Source organism: Pelodiscus sinensis, chromosome 2 (genome assembly GCF_052426305.1).
Source record: "Pelodiscus sinensis isolate ZL-2025 chromosome 2, ASM5242630v1, whole genome shotgun sequence".
NCBI lineage: Eukaryota > Metazoa > Chordata > Testudines > Trionychidae > Pelodiscus > Pelodiscus sinensis.
The window spans coordinates 202,471,994-202,486,931 of record NC_143053.1 but is presented as its reverse complement, the minus strand read 5'-3'; the positions used below and the strand labels follow the sequence as shown (position 1 = coordinate 202,486,931).

General features: G+C 37.2%; 1 protein-coding gene and 1 long non-coding RNA gene across 5 annotated transcripts in view; one reads left to right on the top strand and one right to left on the bottom strand.

Moving 5' to 3' along the window:
- Positions 1-14,938, bottom strand: part of RAPGEF5 (Rap guanine nucleotide exchange factor 5) — a 215,368-nt gene that overhangs the window by 12,085 nt on the left and 188,345 nt on the right. For all 3 annotated transcript variants that reach the window (XM_075922221.2, XM_075922220.2, XM_075922222.2), the window contains 7 exons: positions 14,223-14,372; positions 11,909-12,006; positions 10,086-10,208; positions 7,743-7,921; positions 4,507-4,597; positions 2,348-2,398; positions 1,196-1,283 (listed from right to left, as the gene is read on the bottom strand). In XM_075922221.2, coding sequence (XP_075778336.2) covers positions 1,196-1,283; positions 2,348-2,398; positions 4,507-4,597; positions 7,743-7,921; positions 10,086-10,208; positions 11,909-12,006; positions 14,223-14,372 — 780 coding nt within the window. The remainder of the gene's footprint in view (positions 1-1,195; positions 1,284-2,347; positions 2,399-4,506; positions 4,598-7,742; positions 7,922-10,085; positions 10,209-11,908; positions 12,007-14,222; positions 14,373-14,938) is intronic.
- The window catches only part of LOC112543912 (uncharacterized), a 53,431-nt gene that overhangs the window by 34,634 nt on the left and 3,859 nt on the right, over positions 1-14,938 (top strand). For both annotated transcript variants that reach the window (XR_012902000.2, XR_003087210.3), the window contains 3 exons: positions 6,777-7,042; positions 7,791-7,901; positions 13,246-13,348. This is a non-coding gene — a long non-coding RNA (uncharacterized LOC112543912). The remainder of the gene's footprint in view (positions 1-6,776; positions 7,043-7,790; positions 7,902-13,245; positions 13,349-14,938) is intronic.

The window sequence follows — 14,938 nt, the reverse complement described above, 5'->3', positions numbered from 1 at the left end:
GCCAGATCCAGGAAAGCTGGGGTCGCATCTGGACCCCGGGCCTGATGTTCCCTCCACCCCCACTCTAAAGCGTAGGCAGAGAATAGACCATAAGCATTCAATGGATTTATTTGATAGTTTTTGCCCTCTCTGTTTTAGAACTCTTGTCTTGTCATCCATTGAAATATGATGACACCAAAAGTAAAATTTCCCTGTATATATACAAACCCCTCAGAAGACTGGGGACCTGGGGACTCAGACATTTTTAGCCTGTCTGGAGAATTTTCCCTTGAAACATTTTAAATGTATGCAAATTAATGGTACTAGGGATGTTAAATTTAGACTATTCGATTAGTGGATAAGGGCGCCTCTGCCTTTGAAGTGTAGCAACAGACCAAGGACTGTTGCTACACTTCAAAGGTGAAAGCGCTGTGGGGCGCATGGGGCCAGCGGGGGACTCAAGGAGTCCCGCTGATAGAGGCAGCAAGGGAGGGGTGGGGAGCGACTAGTCAACTAGTTGTTCACATCCCTAAATGGAACCACAGAGAACACTTCCAGAATACAGGGATATCAAATGAATTTGTCATGATCAAAGATAAGATGGTAGAATACTTGAAATACCTACCACTTAATTGGCTATTTAACTCTCTATGTTGAATAGGTTGCTCATTGTCTTTTTCAGAATTCACAGAGTGCAAGGGGTTGACTCTAAAACCCTTTCCAATCACAAGAACCATGTATATTTGACAGATAAATGGGAGAGATTCTGATCTCAATTAAATCCAGTCTAATATTTATTAAATCAGTGGTAACCTCTCCTTTGGTTGAGTATGGTTCAACTTTTCTCCGTTTGGTATCCATAAATGTTGTTTTCATTTATCATCCACATCCAGATGGTGCCACTCAAGAGACCTACATGCTATCTCCCCCAACCCCAACATTTCACACTAACAGCTCAGAGGCAGTATTACAGTAGGTGACTGGGAAGGCCCTAAGTTTCAAAGTGTTTGAAAAAAAAGTCATTCTTACGCATTTTTAAAAGGCAATTGTTCATTATCCAAATCAAGTGCCACTGAAGTCTCATACATATTATTTCTATACTTACCATGAAACAAATTGTAGAAAAAAATTGCCTAACATTTACTGTAACTAACCATTACACGTTTCTGTAGATGGAATTACATGGCAAAGAAAGGCAGACAAGATTTAACATTACCTTTCAGAAGTAAGGGCATGAAAGGAATTTTCGGAGACTTCATTTTCTTGAATGCATCTCTATAGGCTTTGTGATTCAGAGAAGGGTCCTGAAAAATCATTTTCATAATAAAAGAGGAAAATCAACAGACTATAAAAAGAGCAATTCTAAATCCATTATAGGCTTCTGAACTGAATGTGATTTAGATATAAAAGGGTCCTTGGGAAATGAGGTAGATAAAGGTTTCCTAGGAGAGGTGACTTAGTAAACTGAACAGGAAATGTAAACAAAGAAAGAAATAGAAATGATTATGTTCCTGTGCAGTAAATGGTTTCAATATAGGATATAGCTACACGAGATATTCAGCATTTGACTGTTCTGTAATTTCCCCACATAATCTCTGCGAGCACTATCTCTTCATCTTAATATCTAAAAGAATCTGTCCAAAAAAGTGCCATTGATGCATCTTTGCAGTGGAGAATTAACCCATTAAACACTTTTTTCTTAAAGAAAAAAAATAATGGAAAGTGGCTGAGCAGTTCTATGCAATGTAAATACTATCATTCTACATCTCAGTACATGCTATTAAATGTTTTGGGAAATATTTCTAACTTGAGGACATGTAATTATTTAATAAGAATTCCTATTGCCATGATTATTCTAAAATAATCATTAAAGAACAGATTTTGCCATCATTACTCAATTCACTGATAATCTCTCTAATCCCATAGCAGCCAAAACAAATACTCATGCTGGGTAGTATCTCACAACACAAATAAGGGTGGCAAAGTCTGGCTCTAAACTTTTGATTTTCCCTTCTTTTTATGCTGATTCTTTCTACAGACTTTTACAAAAAAATTCGTAATACCTTTTGCTGTGTATCAAAAGATTGGTGATTAGCTACCATGACAATGGAGTTACTTCTAGATTTACACCAGAAAACCAAGCACAGAATTTGGCTTTTTATTTTCCCCTTTGTCAAGCCACAGGAATGCCGGGTGAATTTAGCCATTTCTGAGACCATGTCTGCACTACTGAGATATGTGCGGACTGTGGCAAACCATGATTGGAGAAAGACACATCTAAACTTTAGACAATGTTAGGTACAAAAGAAATAAGTTGAAGGGGAACAACTAGGGAGCTAAACTCTTCTGGCACTAGCACTGTACTTACTGTCAAACTTTCAAGTTCAGTGAAGAGTTTCTTAAACTTCCCAGGGATTTTCTATGGTAGGGGGGAAAAAGAAAGAAAACGGGACTAAAGGAATCATATATGCAGAAAAACACAATTTTTCTTTCTGATTGTGTCATGTATAAAGTGTCAAATATCACCAAGCCACTTCCCCCATTCAATTATCATTTTTTTCTTAGAACTAAAATCTCTAGTTATGAATAATATTTAGAGCGATACTAATCAATTAGATTTAGCAGTCTTGCCTTTTGAGAGCCCATGTAGTCATGATTCTTTTATGAAAATTGCTTCTGAACATCTATTTTCATTTTCTCTACTAATTTCACCTCTGCTCCATTTGTCTTAATACATTTGTGGAAATGGAAACAACACAGATTGAAAATTTAGATATTCAATAATTTGGTTGCAATAATCTTCTAATTCTTTTCCTAAAATGTCGGCTCATGGTCTGATCCTACATGTCAGCGGGCCAGATTCTGGTCTAACACTAACTTCACTGGTGTAACTGAGAAAAGAATCAGGCTGACAGACTACTATGATGAATATAATCCTGCAAAATTTACTCAACATTTTTAAAGGATGTATCTGCGCTGTATGATTAAAACACTAGCAACTGCATACCTAAAATAACTGCATATGGAATTGCACTCATAAGATTTTAGCATCTTGAACCAGAGGGAGTTAGGTGCCTTCTTAAAACACTGTATATTAACAACAAAAATAGTAGGGCATCCTTGAGGATGCAATCATCTATTTAAGAATGCATAGGTTGGTGTATAACTGGTTGTGTAAACATAGGTTATTTAATTTGCATGTATAAATAATCATGATTAATATATAAGCATTGCTTTCTATTTCCTAGAATTCAAATTACTGATGCATACAAGCTTTAGGTGTTTGAAATTTTTCTGTAGCAAAGTTCTGCAGATTGAAAGAATGCCATGTAAACAACTGTAGTTACATGTATTTTAAAAAGAAAAAACTGTGTGTGTGCATTTCATAATATTTCTTCACATGCAAACACACAGAATGTATAATAAAAAGACACCTTTATCCACTGCTGATCCATTAATAAGTACTGTACTTGTTCAGATAAATAACACATTTTATTGTTGAAATACATCAGAGGCACAGAATAGATTGCCAAAGAAGCAAAACTGCTGCAGTTCTGCTGCTGCAGAGTAGGCATGCATGGTAGCTTCTAATAATTTCTGGACCTTTATGGATAACTCTTCTGATCTTGGAGATCTTTCTTTGCTTTGTCCTTATTTAAAACTTCTGTAGAATACATTTAGATATACTAGTATTCATAGGTGGTCTGCATTTATAGGTAATGTAGACATCTATATACTGACCTCCTCCCATGCCAATGTTCCCTCTAATTTTTCTCATCCATCTGCAGACTAAATTTTGTTATGTGCACCAAGGCATGTGCAGATGTGTACCACCAGTAGAAACACATGCTGCTGGCTATATGCATTCTGGTAATCAGCTGGGTGGCATCTGAATCTCTCTAGGGTGGTTGCCCAAGTGCTCAGCTTACAGGGAACACTAGATCCTCTCTCCCTCTCCCCGCCCGCCCCCCCCCACACACACTTTCTTTACACTTGAAATCAACATCTGGGCTATGTCTACACTGGCACCCTTTTCCGGAAATGCTTAAAACGGAACAGTTTTCCGTTATAAGTATTTCCGGAAAAAGCGCGTATACATTGGCAGGATGCTTTTCCGGAAAAGCACTTTTTCCGGAAAAGCATCCGTGGCCAATGTAGACGCGCTTTTCCAGAAAAAAGCCCCAATCGTCATTTTGGTGATCGGGGCTTTTTTGCGGAAAAGACTACTATGCTGTTTACACTGGCCCTTTTCCAGAACAGTTTTTCCGGAAAAGGACTTTTGCCCAAACGGGAGCAGCATAGTTTTTCCGGAAAAACACTGACAATTTTATAGTAGATCGTCATTGCTTTTCCGGAAAAGCAAGCGGCCAGTGTAGACAGCTGGCAAGTTATTCGGAAAAGCGCCTGCTTTTCCGGAATAAGTGGCCCAGTGTAGACACAGCCGTAGAGAAAAGAAAAAAAAACCATCAAAAACTTGTGAAATATATAGTTTTAACAAGATTGAAAAGATACAAAGATATGGCTTACCTCCCAGGTTTGAGACAGCCGGCTGACAGATGCAGTGTTGAGACCCATAACAATGGCAAAAAACGAGTTCAGATTTCTTTGGGCTTTACAGCTGTAGAATAATGATTTTTTTAAAAAAAATCATATTACACTTTAATTTCCTGTCCTCGGAGAATAATAAAGCAATTGTGATGGGAAAGATATCCCAAGTTATCCAATCCAACTTTCCTGCACTAATATAAGATTGTTCTTTATACTAAAACCACTACTAGTCTTTTACCCCAGAATGATTCCTTACCCTCTATTGTGTTGTTATATAAATATTTTCACCCTTCAGTATCATCTTTTCTGTAAGCTCTACATATTTATTTCCCTTAATTTCTCTGTTTACAGTCAAGGCATTTTTGCCATTCTTCTTTGTCATAATTTATCAACTATCCACCCCACCCTACCCCCTCACTCAGAAAAAAATGGAAAATTGTACATGGCACTTGAATGCTGATCTTATCAATAAAATATGTGTGTGTGTGTGTGTGTGTGTGTGTGTGTGTGTGTGTGTGTGTGTGTGCGTGCGTATATATATATATATACATATACATATATGTGTGAGTTTCTACCTTCTCTTTTCTATTCTCTCATGTGATAGTCCTTCTATTACTGTATCCGATGTATTTATTTATAACATCACACTTGGACTTTGCCTTTAATTTGTCATTTCTTATCATGCAATAACCTTCTCTACAATGCTGCTCTTAATAATCTTATGTATGTTTCTTTGGGTTTGTATTAGTATTCCCTAGTTCTATTACTCTGCATTTATCTAAATTAAATCTCTCATTATTGTTTGCCCGTAACAGTAAACCCTTTAGATCATTCAGTATTTTTTCTCTGCCCTTCAGTGTTTTTGCAGTCCCCACAAAATTTATTATTGTCTGCAAATACAATTAATGTTCAATTTACAGATACTTCTGGATTATTAGTTAGCAGTGGACCCTATTATTGATGACTGAAATTCTGCAGTCTCTCTAATTTCATGTTTTACAATATATTCCCCGTTTACTTTTAGTCCATTAGCAAATATGCAATTACAAACTATAGTTTGCTATCAAAACAGTATCATTCCACTTTCTCAAGCAAGACTATCAAAAGTTTGACTATGAAAATTAGGGGATTGTGTTTTAAATGAACATTAGGCACATGAGTAGTCCCCCTGTCTTCAATAGGATTATTCATTTGAATCATGATAAGTACAACATTAATGCAAAGGTAAAATTCCCTCTTCTGTTTCCCATTTACCATATCTCGGTCTTACAACTTTAACTTCACATTGCCATAAAAGATAATTAAATCAGACAGACACAGATACCTGCTTTATATCCACAAGTACCCGTATCCACTAATGGGCTATCCCTGGCTCATTTTTTCAGATACAGATGTACATACCAATTTTGTATCTAGAACCCTGAAAATTTGTGGCTATCTTCTTTATACGTGCAGGTATCCACATCTGTGGATGTGGACACAGATAACTGCAGATCATTTTTGCAGATACAGATACCAATTTTATATCTGCACAGGACTCTACAAATTAGTGTTACCAAGGAAGCCAGTGAGCCACCTTAAATCTATTCTTATAGACAGAATAAGAACAAAGTTAGTAATTTATAGGCTTGAGAATGAATGTGTTGCTGGATAGCACAAAACTTGCAAACCGAAACAAATTGCATTTGTAAGTACATTATATTGGATTAACAGAGTGCACTTCACCAAAGATATTGCAGCAGCAGCAAATGGACTTCTGTATTTAATTGCTTCTCTTGGAACAAATTAAATCAAGTCAATTGGTGAAAGGATGGATGTGTGAACAAATTATACATTTTCTATGAATGTGAATATTCACATAGTGCAGAAGATCAACAAATGTATGATAGAGGTGAGGAGAATGGCTGCAAATAGCTTCACTACCTTGGTGGCTAAAACAGGCGAGATTATAGAGAAAGGAACTATGTGTACAGTATTTATTTATATTATATTCAACTGGCATGCAGTAAAGGCTAGTAATGTCATTAATGGAGCAGCAATAGCACACCAGTATTCTCATTTAAAATTTGGCAAATGTAAGCAATTAAATTATAAAATAATTCAGTTAAATTAAGCCCACTCTAGAAGAGCAGACTGCAATGGCTCAGTATGAATAGTCTCATCTGTGTAGGTATGATTTTAAGATTAACATTGCAAATGAGTTTTGATGAGTCATCAAAAACATTAATGAAATAGCTGGTCTTTTGCAGGTCATGTGGCAGGTGCACTGGCTGAGCTGAAAAAGAAGACTGGAATGGACAGCAACTATCAAGAAACAACACTTTAAGAAAAAAAGAGATTGAAAACTGATTGAAAAAGTGGCCAAATATGATGACATGAAAGTCTGTAGTGGGAGCCTTTGCATTCCTGTGTGATATCTACTGGTGACTGATCTTCGCAAATCAAACTACACAGCCACAAGAGAACACACAAGAGGCCATTATATCATTGTTTGATGCAAAGGACAGCCAGATAGGTGAATACGTGAACAGCACACAGTGGCACTGTGGGTTTGGCCAGTGTTTGTTAATATTGTTATTTATAAACAGTGATAAAAATAATTGCCATGACTTACCAATACACCGGGGTCCTTGGCAAGGCGTATGGTGGCAACCCTGGGCCCCAGAAAGGGGCGGGGCATCAGGCAGAAGGAGTGGGGCGGAGAGCTCCAGCAGTGATTTTAAGGGCATGGGGCTTCCAGCTGCTACCACAGCGGCTGCAATCACAGCAGCTGGGAGTTGTGGACCCTTTTAAATGTCCAGGCCCCAGGATAGCTGCCCCTTTTGCTTCCCCTTCACCCCCACCAGCAGCCTGGGGGAGGAGGCAAAAGGGACAATGACATTAAAGCGCTGATGAGGGGAAGCAAAAGGGGCAGCAATATTAAAACACTGCTGCAGCAGCATCTTAAGGAAGGTCCTCTTTAAGTGCTGCCATGGCAGCACTTTACGATCTGCAGTATACAGGCTGCTACTAGTGGTTTTTTCTGGTATGCCGGACCTGCCCTCCTTACTTTCACCTCTATTTATACATTTGTGTGTACATCACGCTTCCTAAACATTTACAGACAAACAATGATAAACAACAAATTCCTTTCATCACTTCCATACCCTTCTCCTGCCCTCCAAAAAGATAAAAGCTGTTCATTGAAGATTCTAGTTTCAACTTTAGTAACTTACTGGGCAGCAATCTTGATGAATTTTTTCACTAGCTGTACACGTTTACAGAGCTGGCTGCAAAGGAGTATCTCTGTGGCCACCCAGAGCTGCACTTCATTGCATCTTTGAAGAAGAAGACTAAGATTTACAGTGTTTTCACCACTGCTCTGTCTGCTGAAGGTGAAGTATATTAGCTCTTGCTGAAAGACAATTATCGTATTATTAGAGCTTTTAACAACTGTCAATAAAGTTCAAATTATGTAAAATTTAATATATATTTTTAAAATTAGATAAGAAATGTTTGATATTTATAAGGAGTGTTTTTATCAGTGATGAGTTAATCACAAATGATTCAAAGTTCTAGTATGGAGATTAAAGGCTCATTGAAACCTCTTGAGTTTGGATGCGGGCTAGAAATCTTTCACTGGGTGTTTTTATGAGATTGCCTGCAGTTTTACTTCTAATCATGGCTGAAAACAGGACAAGAATAGGCTGCCTTTTTCAACATTTCATCATTTCTAGTTACAACCTAACAAAAAATCACATCTGAACTCCCCACCACCTTAAGAAAGTTCATTTCAAAAACGGTTCTAAAAATAGCCAGTGCTTCAAGGAGCAAAAATGGAAGACTCTTATTTTCTTCTCAACTACCAATCAGTAGTTTTCAGGTTTCGAAACTAGAACTTGTAAGTTTCTAAATAGAACTTAGAGGAAGGATCAGAGAACAGAGCTAAGATGAAAGGCATAGAAGAGGTCACATTTCTTCCCTTTCTTTTCATTGAGGCACCACACTTTTCAGTGGGTGAATCACTACGATCTGATTTTGACATTTTTGTTGACTGGCCCTATCCTCTCCATCCACCTCATTCCTATGAGGCTTCTGGATTACTCAGGACCACACTTTGAAAGGACCACTGCAATGCCCACTGAAGTCTGTGGAAAGGCACACAGGGTATTAGAAAGAGCCTTAAGAACAATTTTAGAATCATAAACGTAAGGCTACAAGGGAACCTTGAGAAGTCATCAAGTCCAGTCCCCTTCACTGACTCAGGACCAATTAAATCTAGACCATAAGACAGAAAATATATTACCTCTATATAAATCCATTGTACATCCACATTGTCAATACTACATACAGATGTAGTCATCGCCATCTCAAAAAAGATATAGGAACCGGAAATAGTTCAGAAAAGGGCAAACAAACATGATAAGGGTTTTGAAGCAGCTTCCATATGAGGAAAGATTAATAAGATGGGCACTTTTCAGCTTGGAAAAGAGATAACTAATGGGGGATATTATAGAGGTCTGTAAAATAATGGCGGTTGTAGAGAAAGTAAATAAGGAAGTGTTATTTACTCCTTATAACACAAGAACCATGGGTCACCAAATGAAATTAACAGGCAGCAGGTTTACAACACACAGAAGGAAGCACTTCTTCACACACCACAATGTCATCCTCTAAAACTCCTCGCCAAAGGATATTGTGAAGTTAAAGACTATATATAACAAGGTTTAAAAAAAAGAGTTAAATAAATTCATGAATGATAGGTCCATCAATGGCTATCAGTCAGCAGAGATGATTACCTGTCCTGTCTATTTCCTCTAAAGCACCTGGCATTGGCCACTGTAGGAAGATAAGATACTAGTCTAGATGGACCTTTAGAATGACCCAGTGTGCCCCTTCTTATCTTCAGTAGGGAAATCTAATGTATATACACAAATACAAGGAGTATGGGAAAATACTCCCAGTTTCTCCTGTATATTAGTCCATGACCTAAATTATGACTTCACTGGCACTAGGGAAACTTTGTGGGATACATCTCATGACTGGGATATTGGTATAGAGGCACCTTGTTCAGGAAAGACAGGCAGGAAAAAACAAGGGAAGAAGTGTTGCACTAAAGAAATCAAGATGATCCAAGGTGAAGCACAATTTGCAGATGATACAAAACTACTGTTCAAGATAGTTAAGTACCAAGTAGACTGTGAAGAGTTACAAAGAGATCTCACATCTGATGAAGTGGGTCTTTACCCATGAAAGCTTATGCTTCCATACTTCAGTTAGTCTATAAGGTGCCACAGGACTCCTCGCCGCTCTTTTGAAAAAGCGGCTTGCTTTTTCAAAAGTACTGGTTGTAGTCTAGATGTTCTTTTTTGAAAAAGGCTTGCAATCTAGATGTAGCCTATGATATTGCATCAGTTTCCCCTGCATATAAGATACAGTAAATTTTTCATCAAGATATGTTCTCTTCCCCATTTCTAGCATATAGTCTAACTTCTAACAACTTTTTTTACCAATATTTCTGCCTTTGATTAAAACCCCACAACTATATGGACAATTAAGATACAGCTATTGTTTCTTACCTCATGAATTGAATTGAAGAGACTCCAATCAAAGTTTGTTAATTCTAAGGCAAGATCCCATGTATTAATTCCCAAAATTCTCACAGCCCTTTGTAGTGATTCTTCATTTTCGGCATATGGATTCTAAGTCAGTGAACAGAAATAAAAGAATCCTCAGCAATTCCCAGAGACTCTGCCCAGAGTTAGCTACTGCATTGATGTAAAAACCCAACATTGAAAAAGTAATCTTCCCTGAGTGCACTTAATATTTTCAATCGACTGTTCACCTTCAATGAGTTACAGACAGTTTAAGAAATAGAAGAATATGATCAATGTCTTATTGAATTAGGTCCTCACTCTTTTTAATATCTGATTATGAAACACTGACGAGGCAGACTTTGTAATGAAAGCAAAATGCTTGAAATAATTGTGGCCTGTGATCAGAACTAATGCTCCAGCAAGTTTTAAAACTAAAAACAATATTATGGTGAGTTCCATAGGAAACAGATCAGATTTACAGTACAGTATATACATATAATGTACCTACAGCCCAGAATGCACATTTACAAATTACATAAAACTATAAATTTTATGCTGAAAAATGGCTTACTTTGAATACAACTGTCAGGCAGCAATAAAAAACATTGAGGCCTAATTCACAAAAGTTACTTACATATATTACTGTAGAACTCATGAATACCACAGGGGCGAAGGATCATTTGCTGTTTCTGTTTTTCTCACCTGGTTTTTATGTCATCAGTCTAAAATTTGGCATGACTAATTTGCCCAGATGAAAACTGATTTCAAGCAGTTGAGCCATTATTTTAGTGTTTCTTTTGATAATTATAAAATAAAAGGTAACTCTTCCCTCGCCCCAAAACTCTCTGTAATTAATGTAACTAAATTGTTTAACACTTGCTAGGGACTTCTTGCCACTATTAACATTTTTAAAAGTATCTATTACTCTGCAAACAATGTGGAAGATACATTATGATAATAGTACTGAAGCTTTTATGGACACACTAATCCAATAAAATGCAAATAGACATTTCTCTTGCATCAGACAAATTCATGAAGTCTAAATTAAACCGATAATATGCCACAACCACTAGAATACTCATATATTTGTTTATATATACTTGCAATGTCATCAGAAGATTGTTGAAAAATTAATTTACTGAGAGAACCTAACTGTGATTAACAGACATTGATCTATTGTACCACCCCCAAGAGATAATCTGAGCAGGATCGCCACTGGTATCATGGTTCACTTTGCCCAGTTCCCCTGGCTGATTTGATCCCCTTTGTGTTCTTTGTGCAATAGCCATCCTAGAGAAGAACAGATGCTGAACTCTGCAGTGTGTGGAAAATCCTATTATGCATTGGCCCTACAAAGGTAGCTGAGATGCACAATCAAATAAGGCTCCTTACACTGGCTCTCTCCATCCTGACCCCATTTCCATCCCTGCACAGGAACCCAGTACTATCTGATTTTTAATTTTTCTCTCTTAACAAATGCCAGCGAGTTAACCAAACCCTTTAAACAGGTATAAAAGTGTTACCCTATTTGATACATTACATAATTCCACTTCTGTTTAATAAAGACACTCAAATTCAGGAGCATTTATTTTAAAAGGTGTAATTAGCTCAATAAATTATAGTAAAAGACTTGCCAGTTATTTATGCTACAGCTGCCTTTCTGCAAATAAGTTCTGGCAAGTTTTCTTATGGAAATTGGAAAAAGTAAAATGCACATTGAAAAGTACCATTAGGGAAAAAAATACTAGTCCTAGTCTTGGAATAACACGTCAACCATTATACAGCTTTAGATCATATAGTCTTACCAAAGTATCAGTCAGATCTTTTCTGTAGACAAACATACGACTGGTTGCTTCAAGAGATTTTGAGAAAGCCAGGTCATTTGATTGTAGTTCGTGTTTTTCTTTAAAAAAATATATAAGTCAGAATACAAATCTACACGGTACATAAATAACCAGGTTCCACATGCAAACAAATGCCTAAAGCTTATTTGCTTTAGCAACTGCAACCAAATATTATACATAGAATTTAGTGATTTATTCAGCCTGTTCCCATTTATTCACCATGCTTGAGATACCATACTGTTTATGTGATATACAGTAAATACAATGAAAGCAAGATGTCTTTGAAGCTGAATGATCAAGTCTATGCCACCTGCACAAGAACTTTCAACTCCTCAGAAGTAATTAATAAATTTACATTTGAACCACTGTTTACAAGGAGTAAAAAATTGTGAATGAAAACATCCTAGTTTCTTCAATCATTTCAATAAAAATTACACCACTAGGCTATGTCTACACTGCAGGGGTTTTGTGCAAGAAGTCTTTTGCAGAAGAGTTCTTGCACAAAAACTTCTTGTGCAAAAGCACGTCCATACCTGAAAGCATATCACTTTGGGATGTACTTTTGCTCAAGAGAGTGTCTACACTGCATGGACGCTCTTGTGCAAGAAAGCTCTGATGGCCATTCGCACCTGTGCTTTTTCAGATAGGCTCTATTTGCGCAAGACACCCCTGCGGAGTGTCCACATATGCCTTTTTGTGCAACAGCCACAGCGCAAAAAGGAGTTATGCCTCGTAGAAGGAAGTTTACCTACACTGCAAAAAGCCCTCTGTTCTGCCATTTTACTGTTGATTTACTTGCGCAAAAGAGGTGTGAACACTCTGCGGGTTTTTTAACAAAAACAGTTGTTTTTGCGCAAAAATCCTGCAGTGTAGAGGTAGCCTTAGTGTTTACGTTGCTGACAGAAACAAAAGTTGCAGCAGATCTCTTCTCAACTCACAGAAATGTTATTATAACCAGGAAAGGGAAATACATGGGAGTAATGTACAGTCCGTGCTACTGATAGCATAAAACTAATTCACTCAGTGCTTTCAAAATGAAGGTGTTCTTATATTATCAAGACGAAGAGATAACAATTTGTGGCTTTCAAATGTAAATGAACAAGTGACATTCCTATTGTTGATTTTTAATTAGTTTTGAAATTTAACAGACAAGTAGTAGTGATTATTATTTTAGTATTTTATCTCAAACCCAGCATATATATGCTGTAGATAATCCTATGCTTCATTATTTTATGAACTGTTAGTTTTCCTTAGCTAGCAAAACTAGCCATGAATTTATCACCATTATTATTTTGCAGCAAATCCTGCCTCCTCCTTGCACAGATGCAGCAGAATCATTGTTGTTTTGCAATACTGAGAAGGCACTGCAGGCATGTTGGAGTACAAGCAGGGGCATGACAGGTATGTCTGGAAATTATGTGGATCTGCTGGCCAAAATTCCCATGTAAATGTGACAGCACTGCTGCACCTCAGACACACTCAGGGTTGCTGGGACAGGATGTCACCCTTTATCACCCATGTGGGTACTATGCACAGAGTTGGTTTGTTTTAAATCTATTCACTGGCCTCTTTTATAGTTCTTATTTTTAAGCAACTAGATAAATCATCTTCTTTGTATTCACTAACAGTAATAAAGGAAGACTATAAGTAAAACAGCTTCCCAAAGGACTGACAGACACCTAGGGAAATGATGGGGACAGGCAGGTCAAATAGATCAATAGTGTCAGCCTGTAATTGGTGTGATCTTCCTTGAGAGAGACAATAAACCGTTCTCTGTTAAATAAGAAAGACTTTTTTAGAAGCTGCAAGCTAGATAATTCCAACAGCATTTAGTCAAAGACAATATTACTTGGATTGCTTTGAATACCTACATTTTCCACATTTTCTTTCCCTCCCCATTTCTCCATTTACAGAAAAATCTTAACATCCCCGTAGCCCACAATTTTACTCTTTTTAAAGAAAGTCATACCTTCACACCTTCCCTAGTTTAAATATGAAACTAGGAGGCTTATCTGTGGAAAAAGCCTTATAATATATTTCTAATCAGCGAAAGTCCTTTGCACTCCAATCCTGGTGAGAAAATACAATAAGCTACTGTACCCAAGAATTAGCTGTTGTCATGGAAACAACTCTCTGGAAGGCAGCTCCTTATTGTTACTATGGTCATCCAGCTGTGGACCCATACTGGAACAGTTACATCTTTGCACTTGAAAATGTCAAATATCTTTTTATAGATGAGATACTGTAAAAGGTTAGATGAACAAAAATTATTTACCTCCAGAGAATGTGACAGTAACCAGAGTCAGGTCCTCCTCTGCATGCTGGATTTTTTCTGCTACAATTTTCAGGATCTCCTGAACTGACGTGGATACTTTAGTTTTTATGCTGACATACGAATGTTCTGTTATATACACACGGCAGAAAACTGCACAAAGAAAGAAAGAAATGTCCATAAATAGACATTTATAGGAGATAGAAGAATTTCACAAAATAAACTGTGGCAATGCCTTGGCTGGTTCGGTTTCTTGCCTTATTCTGTTTGATTGTAATTTCTGACAGCAGCAGGCACACTAACCTCTTAACACAAACAGCATATTTTCCCCTTTCTCCTATCCCTGTGAAATCACAATGACATATTAAAAAACAGTATAGTGCTTCACCAACACACAGTTAGAAGTCCTATTGTAGATATTAACCACAGAGCAGGTACCCCATATAACACTTTTATTTTGGATGTTTTGAAGACAAGTGTCCTCTCTCTCTTTCCTTTTCAAGCTCAGCAGTTGATTCTTTTGTTACCTTTTTTCAGGATCAGAAGAATCATAATTCTTTCTGTACAACTCAGGTCTTCCATCGTTCTTATTTTGTACTTTTCCTTTTAATCTGAACAATGAAGCTCTAAGAGTGCCTTTTTTTACAGTCTTCCTCAATCGATCCATCCATCAAAACTTGTCTAGCTAGCCGTTCAAATCTCTCTCTCCCCCCCCCCCC